At 43.6% G+C, this 13,167-nt stretch overlaps 1 protein-coding gene across 1 annotated transcript; it reads right to left on the bottom strand.

Annotated features, from left to right (window-relative positions):
• Positions 1-4,612: 4,612 nt before the first annotated feature.
• On the bottom strand, positions 4,613-9,272 carry LOC306648324 (histamine H3 receptor-like; the record flags this gene model as incomplete). Its single annotated transcript, XM_079118354.1, has 3 exons — positions 8,782-9,272; positions 8,433-8,599; positions 4,613-5,473 (listed from the first exon to the last, which is right to left on the bottom strand). Exons 1-3 carry the CDS (start codon positions 9,041-9,043, stop codon positions 4,613-4,615), a joined length of 1,290 nt encoding a protein of 429 aa, XP_078974480.1. The 5' UTR covers positions 9,044-9,272.
• Positions 9,273-13,167: the final 3,895 nt, after the last annotated feature.

The following is a 13,167-nucleotide window of genomic DNA, read 5'->3' on the forward strand; positions in this document are numbered from 1 at the left end:
TTTTGTATCTTTTTTTCCATACTATCTTGATTGATTAAGAGAACTAGTAGAAGGCCTATAGAGTTTCACACATCTCATATGTTTACAAAGAGCTGTGGCTTTAAGCACTTGTGGAGCAAGGCACCATGTGCTCTTTATGTTCCTGCCTCCCTTTTTCCCCAGCTTTACCCTGCTTTTCCTAAGGCACCATGAGTCATGTAACTCCCCAAAGGCTCACCACACATATTAATTAATAACTTTTTAGCAATTTATCCCTAAACCTAGGGTCTTCAGACAACAAAAATATATCTCATGGTTGTCAGTATCAGGAATTTAGGAGCAGCTTAGCTGGTGATCCTGGGTCAAGCTGTCTCAAGATGGCCATTAAGATTTTGACTGGGACTGCCATCATCCAAAGGTTTGATTAAGGCTGATTTCTAAACTCTTAGCTCACTCACATGGCTGGTAGAAGCTTCGTTTCCTCTCCCTGTGGGCTTTTCCATAGGGCAGCTTGAGTGTCCTCATAAGTTGGCAGCTGCCTTTCCCAGAGCGAGTGAGTCCATAGAGAAAGTGCAAGGAAGAAATGGCAGTGTCCTTTTATGACCTAACCTTGGAAATATGTTGTCATTTTTGGCTTAGTATGGGCCATTAAGGCAATACTAGAGGGTGAATGGAATTAAGCTCCACCTCTTGAAGGGAGAAGTTGCAATTCATTGTTAAAGATTTCAACTTACCACAACATTCAACACCTTACCCTCTGCCCTCCCATTGCCAGATATCTAGAACTTGTTTGATTTTACAAGAACGATTATAAAATCAGAAGTTAGCAGCTATGCTAAGCCTTCCTGTGGTACATTTGGCCCAGCAAACCCTTTGTGTTCTTTGTAGTGTTAAATACACTGCATACTCTAAATTGACACTGGATTATGGATTAGAGATAGTTGTGTCCATTTGTATGTTCTGTGGAATGTATCTGGAAAGGTAAAACAGACATGATTCAGTACTTGAGTTTGAGTTCAGTTGGAAAAGATGGGTTAAAGTTAAAAAATGTCATTATAGGGTATAAAGTCTCATTTTCTGGGTTGAAGTAAAGAGACCAGATTAAGAAAAGCCAAAACATTGCTAATATTCTTAATTGTTATGTTTCTTTATTGAACAAAAATACCTACCATATGCCAGATATAGTTAGCCACTGAATTTAAAGGTGAACATGAAATGGTCTACACATTGAATAATTTTAGTCTGGTGTGAGGACAGATTCATAGTTACAGAATATAAGATTGTATACCCAGAATAGCACTGAGGGACTTTTGGGGGCTGGAGTTTGGGGAAGTCCTGGAGAGTGTTGTATGGATTCCCAAGGACCTTCAAGTTCCATTGCCTCTTATGAAGCTAATGCCTGGCTTGCAGTCCTGTACACAAAACAGCTAGGGCCAGGCACTTAAAAGAGTAACACATAGAAGTTGCCTGTGTGCAATGAGATAAATACTGAAAAACTGACTGTAGACATTTAAAAACTTTACTGCACTTTGATGGGTATAAGAAAGTTTGTTGTTTTTATTTTTGTTTTTGGCACTGGGGTTAAACCCAGAGACTGCACATGCTAGGCAAGTGCTTCATCACTCCATTCATGAGCTATATCCTCAGCCCATATGTGCCTTTTTTTTTTTTTTTGGGAGACAGGAACTTTCTAAGTTGCCCAGGCTGACCTCAAACTTGCAATCCTCCCATCTCAGCCTCCTGCGTTGCTGGGATTAAAGGCGTGTGAGCATCACCATGCTCAGCTGTTTATTTTATGTCTGCTACCTCTTTTTTCCTTTTCTAATATTTATGCATCTTACATAAAATTACCTGTCCTTCATGGATGTGGGGGGAAATCCTTCACAGATGGATAAAAGCACTGAACAGGGAGGAACTGGTGTTGAATGGCATTAAATCCCAAGATCAAGAGATAAGTTATAAGAGGCCACATCTAGGAAGATGGTATGAATGGATGAGCAATGCCTGTTGTGACTACTTTCCTTACCTCCTTTTTGTTTCTAGTCAGCAAACCAATGATTAGAGTCTACAAAATTGTTTATTTGGTTTTGGTACTGGAAATTGAATCCAGGGGCACTTAACCACTGAGCCACATCCCAGCCCTTTTCTATATTTTATTGAAAGACAGGGTCTTGCTAAGTTGCTGCGACTGGTTTTGAACTTGGGATCTTCCTGCCTCAGCTGCTGGGATTAGCAATTGCTGCTTTACATAGAAATTCATGCTTCTGATTGTTCCCCAAGCCCTAAGATTGGTGACCATCAGGTGAGTGAACTGTAAAACAACTCTGGCCATTAATGACCTCGCATAGGCTGTAAGCTTATCCAAACAACTAAAAGAGGAGGGAAGGAGGCATTTGACTTGACCAGGCATGGGAGGATACTTTGAAGAATGATGAACAGTTCATGTGCAACTCTCAGAGCCACTGAGAAATGTGACAGACCATAATGAATATGTTAACCATCATAGGCAGTGGGAGGGGATTTAACTAGAATACAGAGGGGTTTTTCCATCCCATTTGCTATCTCTGAGAATCTAAGGTAATAATTTCAAGCAGAATAGATTTGAAAGGATTTTTCAACAAAATTTTCTTTAGTGATGGGAATTCCAGGCTATATTGTCCACAAAAGGTGCTGCATGGAGAAATCTCTGGAGAAGGAAGTCTTCCTGCTTTCTAGGGTTGGCCCTATGGAGGTGCCCGGGGAATGGAAGGCAGACCATGTTTCAATTGCCACTATCTACACATTTGCTGCACACTTCAGTTACCCAGGTTTTTTTTTTTTTTTAATTGTAAACAAATGGGATACATGGTTCTCTGTTTGTACGTGGCGTAAAGGCATACCATTTGTGTAATCATAAATTTACATAGGGTAATGTTGTTTGATTCATTGTTATTTTTTCCCTTCCCCCCACCCCTCCCACCCCTCTTTTCCCTCTATACAGTCCTTCCTTCCTCCATTCTTGCCCCCCTCCCTAACCCTAACTCTAACCCCTCCCACCCCCCATTATGTGTCATCATCCACTTATTAGTGATATCATTCGTCCTTTGGTTTTTTGAGATTGGCTTATCTCACTTAGCATGATATTCTCCAATTTCATCCATTTGCCTTCAAATGCCATAATTTTATCATTCTTTATGGCTGAATAATATTCCATTGTGGTATATATATATATACCACAGTTTCTTTATCCATTCATCAATTGAAGGATATCTAGGTTAGTTACCCAGGTTTGATTAAAGAAAAGCTTCCTGGCTTGTATTAATTTAAAACAAATCATTTGAAAGTGAGGTGGGATAGCTCTCATATTGCTGTTCATTTCTTTATGTCACCCTGCAGTGTACCAACAAAACTGGACCAATGTTTCCCAAATCTCTGGAGAGACTGTTTTACCACTCATTGCAGTGTTTAATTAGCTTTAGGCCAGAAATGTCTTCCTATGACTAAGTATTATGCTATGACTTAAATCCATTTTCTCTCATCAGAAAGAACCAAGTGCAACTACAAAGAACCTGTGAAGCTGGGTGTGGTGGCTCATGCCTGTAATCCCAGAGACTCAGAAGGCTGAGGCAGGAGGATCACAAGTTTGAGGAAAAATTAAAAGGACTGGGGATATATGTCAGTGGCAAAGAATCAGTGGGTTCCCAGTACCAAAACAAGCAAACAAGTAAACCCTTTGGAGGTTTCATCGCCATTAGATATAATCTCTAGTATTTGAGAACTTTTTTTTTAATTTAAATTTTTTTGGTGGTGGTACTGGGAATCAAACCCAGGGCTTTGTGCATGCTAGGCAAGCACTCCACCACTGAGTCATATTCCTAGTTAATCTCTTGCATTTACATTTGTCTGGTATGTCTGTATAAATGTAAGATACAAAATCTGGTATATTTTGTAAAACCAGATTTTACCATTTTTCAAGTCTTGTCTTTATATGCATAAAAGTGATGGAATACTCTCATATACTACTATGAACAAAAGTTGCATGTTTAAACTGGATAGCCTTATCAACAGGTAAAATATACTGATAGAATAGTGTGTGAAAATTTGATAAAATTAACATAAACTTAAGCCTCAGCAATTTTAAGCCTTAAGTAGGATGACTCCACAGGAAGTGAGTATTACAAAATCATTTTTTTTTTCAACCATTTTTATCCCTTTACACATCCCCTGGATCAATGCTTCTCAAACTTTATTAAACATACAGATCACTCAAGGAACTTGTTAAAATGCAGATTCTGAGATTCAGCAGGTCTGGGGTGCAGCCAGAGAGTGCTAATAAACTCTCAGGTAATCCCCATGCTGCTGATTCAGGGAACAAATTTTTGAATCAACAATGCCCTACCTAGCATGCACAAAGCCCTGGGTTAGAGACCCAGCACTGCAAAACAAAACAAAACTCCCCCAAAGCCCTCGATGACAGTTCCATAGTCAATGTTTTAAAAATATTATACTTGGAGGAAATTGTTTCTTATATGGGTTCCATGTTTCCTTGTGGCAAAGACTAAGGTGGAGTGAGTGGTAGTGGCTTAGGAAAGTGTGGTTGCCTTTTCTTTGTGGAGTGAAGGACTTAGGTAATCCGGCACAAGAGGCATTTCTGTCACATGTACATATGGGGGTGGATCTTGGCCTTTCCAGGGCACAGCAATTTGATGAACGCTTTTCTGAAACTCATGTGGCAGAGTGGGTACAGAATAGGGTTGATAGCTGAATTCAGCCAGAGGAGCCAGAAGGATGTCTCATAGAGGGAGTGCTGGATGCACGTTCCATGACAGGCTGCTCGGATGATCATGAGCAAAGTGTAGGGAGCCCAGCACAGGCCAAATACACACACAATGATGGCCAGCGACTTGGCCACTCGCTTATCCCGGGAGAGCCGCAGGCGATTGGCCATGGTGCTGGCAAGATCTGACTGCCTTTCAGCATTGCAGATGCTTTCGCTGGGCCTGTAGTGGCTCTGCCGACGCCGAGCTGCTTTGGTTCTGAGATCTACCCGCAGAGGTGGTAGATCTTGAGTCCCAGGCACATCCAAGGAAAGATCCTTTTGCTTGGTGGAGAAGCCCTGATCTGTCCTCTTCTTGCTTCTCCTCTCAGTCGGTTTAACAAAAAATATAATGTGCTTCTTTTTTCTCCCCCAGAAGTTCATCTCCAAGCCATCTTGGTTGGAGGCAGTATAGTCATTCCTCAGAGAGTTGCGCTTCTGAATGTTGATATAGATGCTCAAGTTGAAGTAAGTGACACTGATAAAGGGTGTGAAGAATTCAATGATGGAGGCTGTCATCAGGAAGTACCAGTTGTAGAAGAACTCAGCATAGCACTCCCCGCGGGGCAGGATGCTTCTTTTGGCCACATACTCCCAGCTGATGATGGCAGGCCCATAGAGAAGGAATGCTGCCACCCACACCAGTGCCATCTTGAAGACAGCATTCCTTGTCATGCCCTTCTGAGCCCTGTAAGTCACCTACAGGGAAACAACAGAGGCCAGTGATGGGGAGGCTGAGGCAGCTTCACTCACTCAGGCTGGTACAGCAAGATACCATGAGCGAGGCTGAAGATTAGTTGTCAACATGACCGGTGTCTGGGGGATAAGGAGGTTTTATTTCTGTATTGGCCAATTCTTTCCAGATTTACTATGCCACTTCAGGAGATGGCCAAGTTCTGTCTCTTTGAATATTAGTACTATTCTCTCACATGTTCAGCACCCTCTAGAACATTTATATGTGAAATAACTGATTAATTCACAGTGCACTGCAACTGTGCTGTTACACTTCCTTTTTCAACTTTTAAACAATCCCATAACTTTGTGATCTGTGTGTGTGTGTGTGTGTGTGTGTGTGTGTGTGTGTGTGTTTCTGTGACTTGAACCCCTTTTATTTTTTATTTTGAGACAGGATCTTGCTAAGTGGCTGAGGCTGACATCAAAGCTGCCATCCTGCCTCAGCCTTTGGAGTCGCTGTGATTACAGGTGTGTGTGACCTGGCTCATTCAATATTTTTACTCATGACCTATTTAGTCCCCACTATAGTTCATGTAGGTGGCTCTATGTCTCAATGGCCAAGAGCAGAGTCTGGAGTCAACCAACTTGGATTCAAATGCTATCACTTGGCTAGTTGTTTGTCCTAGGCAACTTATTTAACCTCTGTGTGCCTTCGTTTCTTCAAATGTAAAATGGGATAGTATTTTTCCCTAGACTATAGGATTGCCATGACCAAATGCATGTCAAAATCTTGGATATAATTGAGGTAAAGTTAGTTCTTAGAATAGTGTCTGCCTTAAAATAAGTTCCTAAACATTAATTAGCACTATCATTGGGAGGAAAAAACACTTATAAAGGCAGGAGCATGAAATAAATTTTTCTTCATCTTTGGTTTGCGGAAAATGTTATGAGAAGGTAAGAGATAACTGGGGAAATGAAAGGTGCTTTGAAGATGTGGGGGAATGGAAGTCTTTCCCCAACGGGGCTGCCATGCTGTAGATGCTTCAGAAGTGTGTCACTGGAGCAAAACACTTGGCTTTCTACATGGGTCAGTGCAGAACATTTAATACTGTCAGTTAATTTCACTTCCTATACCTGTAATATACACAAAGCCTTGCACTGAGAGCAAAGGAAAATCAAGGGAGGATCTCAAGGGAGTAAACCCAAGTGATGTGTTCTGTGGGCTCCTGCAAAGTTAGAAAATGTCACTTTGGGCAATATTTATACTTAGTAAATTATTTATCCAAATAAAGTGAGGTAAGGAAGAGCTGGACTGGAGCAATGACAAAAGCCAGTGGTTTCTATTCTCTAGCGCCTTATAATCACTCAAAGCCGTTTTAAAAAATGCCAATACCTGAACCCTCTTCCAAGCCAATTCAATCCAAAAGAGCTTGAGAACTGCAGCAATAAATGAAACAAACTGTGTGGGTGCCACAGTGTGGACTTGGAGGTAGGGGGCTGGCAGAGAAGGGGATGAGAGAGAGTGGGGGGGAATTTCTCAAACCATGATGAGGCATTGTGGGTGTTGAGAAGCTCAGAGCTTGCTGCTGTGTTCTAATTTTTCTATAGTGAGCATGGATTACTTGCACAAAAGATAAAAGATTTTTTAAAATTCAACGGAAAGTTCTCCTTTTCACTTCTATCCTGCCTCATTTAATACTCACCTCTGCCCTTGCTGATTAATTTATTTGAGCCTTATCATTCCATCTGCAAAATGGGAGTAAACTTTAGTTTCTACTTATCTTCCAGGGAGAAGAGGACCATATGAATTAGCCATCATAGAGGTTAGAGTCAAAAGGCTTTTAACCCCTCACTTTTCTGATGGGGAAACAGACTCATAGAGGTATGAGGATGTGCTCAAGGTAACACATCATGGAAGTGGCTAAAAACTGGAACTCAAATCTCCTGACTCCTGAGTCGGCCTAAAAATTCACCACTGTGATGAGTGAATTTACACTTGTGACTGCTCACGTGAACCCTTTCTGTTGCTGTTGGCCCTGAAAACACTGAGGTAGCCCCATACTTGGAAGCAAGTGGACCCTCTCTACCTAGCGCTGTTCTGGGGGAGATAGTCCTTAACTATTAACTGGGGAGGGCAAGAAGCCTCTTTGGTATCCCTTTTCTTCTGGGCCTTGAACTTGGACTTTTGATCTTGAGATTACTTAATCAGAATCATATTAGAAAATATGTCTAGCATTATTTCAGGCACTGGGGACGTGTGACCAAGAAACAGCTCTGCCCCTTTTGGGAACTTAGTCTTGTGAGACAGACCTAATATAAGTCAGGTGGAGATAAGCCTGAGTATAGTAGGGAAGAAGGAAGAGAGTGTTGCACTGCTATTTGAAGTGGGTAACCAAGGAGGAGCAGATAACTGAACAGGGCCTGGTGAACTCAGAGTGAGCCCATACAGAAGAAAGAGAATACTGACTAGGAGAAAAGATAAATGTGCTATAACTGGACTTAAGATTTCCATTGCATTCTCTGACAACGTTCATGACCATATCTATGTTATATCATCTAATTTAAAAAGACAAATCCTGAGAAAAGGCACAGTTATATTATATTTTTTTGTTGTTGTTTTTTGTTTTGGCCTGGGTCTTGCTGTGTTGCCCAAGCTGGCCTTGATCTCCTGGGCTCCACTGGCTGGGCCCCAGCCTCAGCCTTACAAGCAGTTGGAACTACAGAGGCTCTACCACTGGGGGCCTGCATTGTAACTTCTTTGTCAAATTTAAGTATTTAAAACAGATCATGATATTTGTGATCTTGTCTTGGCATCTTTTTCTTTTTCCTTTTGGGTAATGTGGGGTCCTGAAAACATATGGAAATGACATGCAGGAGGTTTCCCTCCACCACCATTCCAGCAACTCCAATCACCCAGTCTCCGCCTGGATCCCACCCAACCCTCACCTCGCCCAGGTCTATGTCAAGCCTCCCCCTTTCTTACCGCCCTGGTGACAGAGATGAACCTGTCGTAGCTGATGAGGACGATGTTGAAGACCGAGGCGGTGCACACCAGATAATCGGTCACCAGCCACAATTTACACAGCCCCTTCCCAAACTTCCACTCGCCAGTCAGGATGTAGGGGATGTACAGCGGGATGCAGAAGCCGCCTGCAGGCGAAGCGGGGCGGTGAGCGGACCTGGGAACACGGCCTGGCGACCCGTTCTGGCCCCGGTCTTCGTGCCCCACAGTACCCCACTTCCCGGGGGAGATATCTGAATGCTGCGACACCTCCTACCTCCTGCAGGGCTTCTCAGACGACCCCACCTCCAGCCCTGGGGACCGCACTCACCCACCAGCAAGTCCGCGACCGCCAAGTTGAGGAAGAAGAAGTTGCCGCGCGAGCGCAGGCTGCGGTCCACCGCGAAGGCCACCACCACGAGCGCGTTGCCCAGTACCGTGGCCAGAGCCAGCAGCGCCATAAGCGCTGCCAGCAGCGCGGTCATCGGAGCAGAGAAGTGACTGGCATACGGCCCAGGGCGAAGCCCCCCGCCCAGCCCCGGTCCTGGTCCCAGTCCCGGCGTGCAGGCGTTGCCAGATACATTGGGCTCCATGCGGTGGCGAAGGGTCCAGGGGCCTCCGCGGGGCAGGTAAGAGGAGCTGGCGGCAGGAGCGGCTGCGGGACCCGAGGGGAGCGAGGAAATCGTGTCAGGACAGCCAAGTGCAGCTGGAAGGAGGCGCAGGGCGCTGCAGCTGGGGCGGGGCTAGAGGGGCCCGCAGCCTGGGCTGGAGTCTGAGCCGGGCAGGAGGTGGGGAGCGGCTGGGGAGCGGTCGTAGAGGGGCGGGGGCCAGGGACAGAAGCAAGCGCCGGCCGGGGACCCTCAGGCTGTACCCTCACCCTGAGCGCGCTTCTGGAAGCAAAGGCGGGAAGAGGGCTCCACTCTCCTCTTACCCACCCAGCAGTCCTAGAGTCTCTGGAGCACAGTTGTTATTATTTTCTCAAATAGTTTTGTTTTGTTTCGATCATAAAAGTAATGCTTGCACTTATACAAAAGAAATCAAACCATATAGGAGGGCATAATGTTGAAATAAAATTTCTTCATTAGCTCCTCAGAAATGCCCACTTTAAGTCTTTCCATGGTTTGGACACTTATTATTTTCTAACTCTCCCTTCTTCCAAAGAACTAGGCAGACCGTTTTAAAAAAAGAAAAAAGAAAAGATTTTTGAAAACAAGAATGGGGTTTGGCTGTCCTAATGTACAATCTGATTTTTCTCTCCCAGAAATAATAAATCTGAACATTTTCCTACATGTATATGGGATAGAGGTCAGCACCGTTATCATTAAAGCCTCGGGTTTTTTTTTTTTTTTTTTTTTTTTTGTCCTTGCATGGATGAGAGTATTTGACTAATCTGTTCATGGACCACTAGAAGCTGTTTCTACGTTTCATTTGGTTTTGCTTGTGTAGTTCTGCTCCATAATTTCCTCAGGAGAAATTAATGGAAGCAGAATTGCTGGGACAAAGAGCAAGCTGTGTTACCAGGTTGCCCTCCAGAAAAGTAGTTGCAATTTACAATTGAACCAGCCACTTGAAAAATTTTCACGGTGGATAGAGTGACTTCTGGGTTTTCCAGAGTTCCCTTTCTCTTAGCTGCCCCCCTTTTGCTCCTCTAGCATGGAGAATGGTTTCCTGTGAGAACTGGCTCAGCAAGGGACTGTCAGAGCCCTTTGGACCGCTTGATGGGGTGGGGATGGGGAAGCTGCCTTTCCCCAGAGGAGTTATGGACCCTGGTGTGGGATGTTGGGTGAAAGGCTGCATCTTAACATTTTTGCCTCCGGAGTTGGAGCTGAACCTTTCCTGTGACTGGGGGTGGGGGTGGGGGGGTGAAGTGGACTGTGAGGAGAGAATGTGACTAAATAACTCAGAATTACAGCTGCTGTATTTGTTCCATTATTTTCCTCTTGTAGACCAGTTTGCTCCAGGGATGGGAAAAGCAGCCCAACTTCATGGAAGCAAATTCTTGAACCACAGGGCAGGAATGAACCCTTGGGGAACATTAACTACAGTGACTCTCCAACTTTTTGGACCACAACTCATAGCAGGAAGTAATTCTTGCATTGTAACCCAGGGTGTAGACACTCACTCACATACATGCCCCAGCATACATTCATGTATACCCTTCGGTAAAAAAGTTTAACTAAAACACTACTTGCCCTTTGTTGTCAGATACTGATATTTTCAATTGTATCCTATGCTAGTTTGATGTTGGTCTTGGCCCCTACATTTATTTCATCATCCTCAACTGACTTGCCACCTGCATTTGAGAAACAATAATCTATTTGAACTTGTTTTATGTATAAGAAAATGGGCAGAATGGTAAGACTCACCCAGGGATATACAGGGAGTCCAGGAACAGAAGAGCTGGAACCAAGATCTTCTGCCTGAAAGAACAGAGCTCTTCTCCAGCTCCCAACTGATGCTAAGAGACATGGCCTGTCAGGAGATAACTGTAACTCTTATGGGGACAATGACGCTTTCAAGGACTGAAAACAACTGTGATGATTGAGGAAGGAAGAATCAGGCCAGCACTTATCTCTTTTCTTGTCCACTAATTGCCTCTTCATTTAGCCATAAAGACCCTCCCCCCTTTCCTTTGGTTGCCACAGCTAATTGCTGCTAATTAGCAGCAATCACTGCTCACTCTCCTTTGGAGCTGGTGAAATGACACTTGCTAGAGCTGGTAGGCCCATGTGAGAGGGACTGAGGGTCCTCTCCAGGCAGGCCTTCCAGCTGAGGATCGGTCATCAGGCAAGATGATGGCAGGTTAGGTAGGGGACACAAATTATACTGTCACTGTAGTCACTGTGTACAAAAACAGGGAAAAAAAGTTTGGCAGGTATACATATCCCCCTCCCCATTAGCTGTTGAGTGGTTAGGGGACCAGGCTTAAGAATCAAATCCTTTTTTGCTATTCTTATGTTGAAGCCCTAACCCCCAATCTGACTATTTGGAGATAGGGTTTGTTAAAGTAGTAGCCAAGGTTGAACGAGGTCAAGAGTGGAGGCCTTATTGGCTAGTCCTGGTGTCCTTGTAAGAAGAGAGGGACCAGATCTCACTGCCCCTTCCAGGTGCACACAGAGAAAAGGCCATGTAAGGACACAGAGATAAAAGCAGAACATTTACAAGCCAGAAAGAGAAACTAACCCTTAAGGCACCTTGATCTTGGACTTTTAGCTTCCTGAACTGTGAGAAAATAAATTCCTGTTGTTTAAGCCACTCAGTCTGTGGTGTTTTGTTATTGACAATCAGAACAGACTACTACATTGTTCTACCACTTGCCTTGTGAGGAAAGGGGACATTGTCCAAGACTTAACTTCTTTGGTCCTCCATTTCTTCCAGTGTAAGAGGGGATAATAACAGTTCTAAGCTGGGTGCAGTAAGAAGCATGGGCCAGTAGTCCTATCTATGCAGCAGGCTGAGGATTTCTTTTTTTCTTACTTCTTTTTTTAAAATATATTTTTTAGTCGTAGGTGGACGTAAAACCTTTATTTTATGTGGTGCTGAGGATTGAGTCCAGGGTCTCGTGCGTGCTGAGCCACACCCCCAACCCCACTGAGGATTTCTTGAACCCAGGAGTTTGAGACCAGTAAGAACCTACACATATCCCATTTAAAAAAAAAAAAAAATTAGCTTCTACATCATATGCTTGTGGCAAGGATTCAATGAATATGTAGAAAGTATATAGCACGTTACACAACACACAGTTAAGTGTTCAGTTCACTAGAGCTGTAATGATTATTATTATCCACTTGGGAAACTATTGGCAGGATACTTTAAATCCTTGGTCCATTCTGTTCACTCAGCACCTCTCAGCAGCCTCCCCCTGCTGGGTGTTCTCAGGAACACAGATATTTTAAATTTGCCCAAAGGAGACATAACTGAGACACCAAATCTGCTAAAAAAAAAGGAATCTTTGGATGTATTTTTTAAATGGAAGTAAAGATTATCATTACCATTGCTGTTGTTGTTAATTGATGTCTGGGTTTCTTCCTTTGCTGTGGGAAAGGTGCTGACTTCACTCCCCTGCCAGGATTTACCGTGCTCAGAACAGAGGAGGCCTCTTAACCCTGGGGCAGAGCTGCCTTCTCCCTTCCTTGGGTTCCCACAGCACCACATCAATCCTTAAACCAGTTTCTACTGCTGTGTCCTCTTTCTTGAGAGTAAAATCATTGCTTTAGCAACCAGACAAACTTGAGTGTGAATCCTGGATCTACCACAAACTTGAATGTCCCTGCGCAAAGTTCAGGACCTCTGAGTCCCATTTGAACAGCCATCACATGGTGATAATAATAAGTGACTGCTTTTTTTGTAAAGATTATTTGGCAAGAGGTACACATTGCATGACACGTTGCTTAAGTACACAGTAAACTGTAGCCTTATTATATATAGCCAATGTGTCAGTGGGGTCTCTAGGTCTCATGAGTTGGAGATAAGATTACTTGAACTTTGCATACCTGGGAGAGTCTAAGACTTCCCCAAGATTCATTAAAAATTCACAGATCAATTATATGTGGTGGAACTTATTGTTATGGTTTGGATAGAAGGTGTGCCCCCTAAAGATCCTGTGTTAATGCAGGGATATTTGGAGGTAAAATGGATTGTAAGAACTGTAACTTAATTGGTTCTTCCCACTTTGAATGGACTAACTGAGTGATAACTGTCAGCAGGTGGAGTGTGA

The sequence above is a fragment of the Sciurus vulgaris genome (assembly GCF_902686455.1).
Source record: "Sciurus vulgaris genome assembly, chromosome: 17".
In the NCBI taxonomy this organism is placed as follows: Eukaryota; Metazoa; Chordata; class Mammalia; order Rodentia; family Sciuridae; genus Sciurus; species Sciurus vulgaris.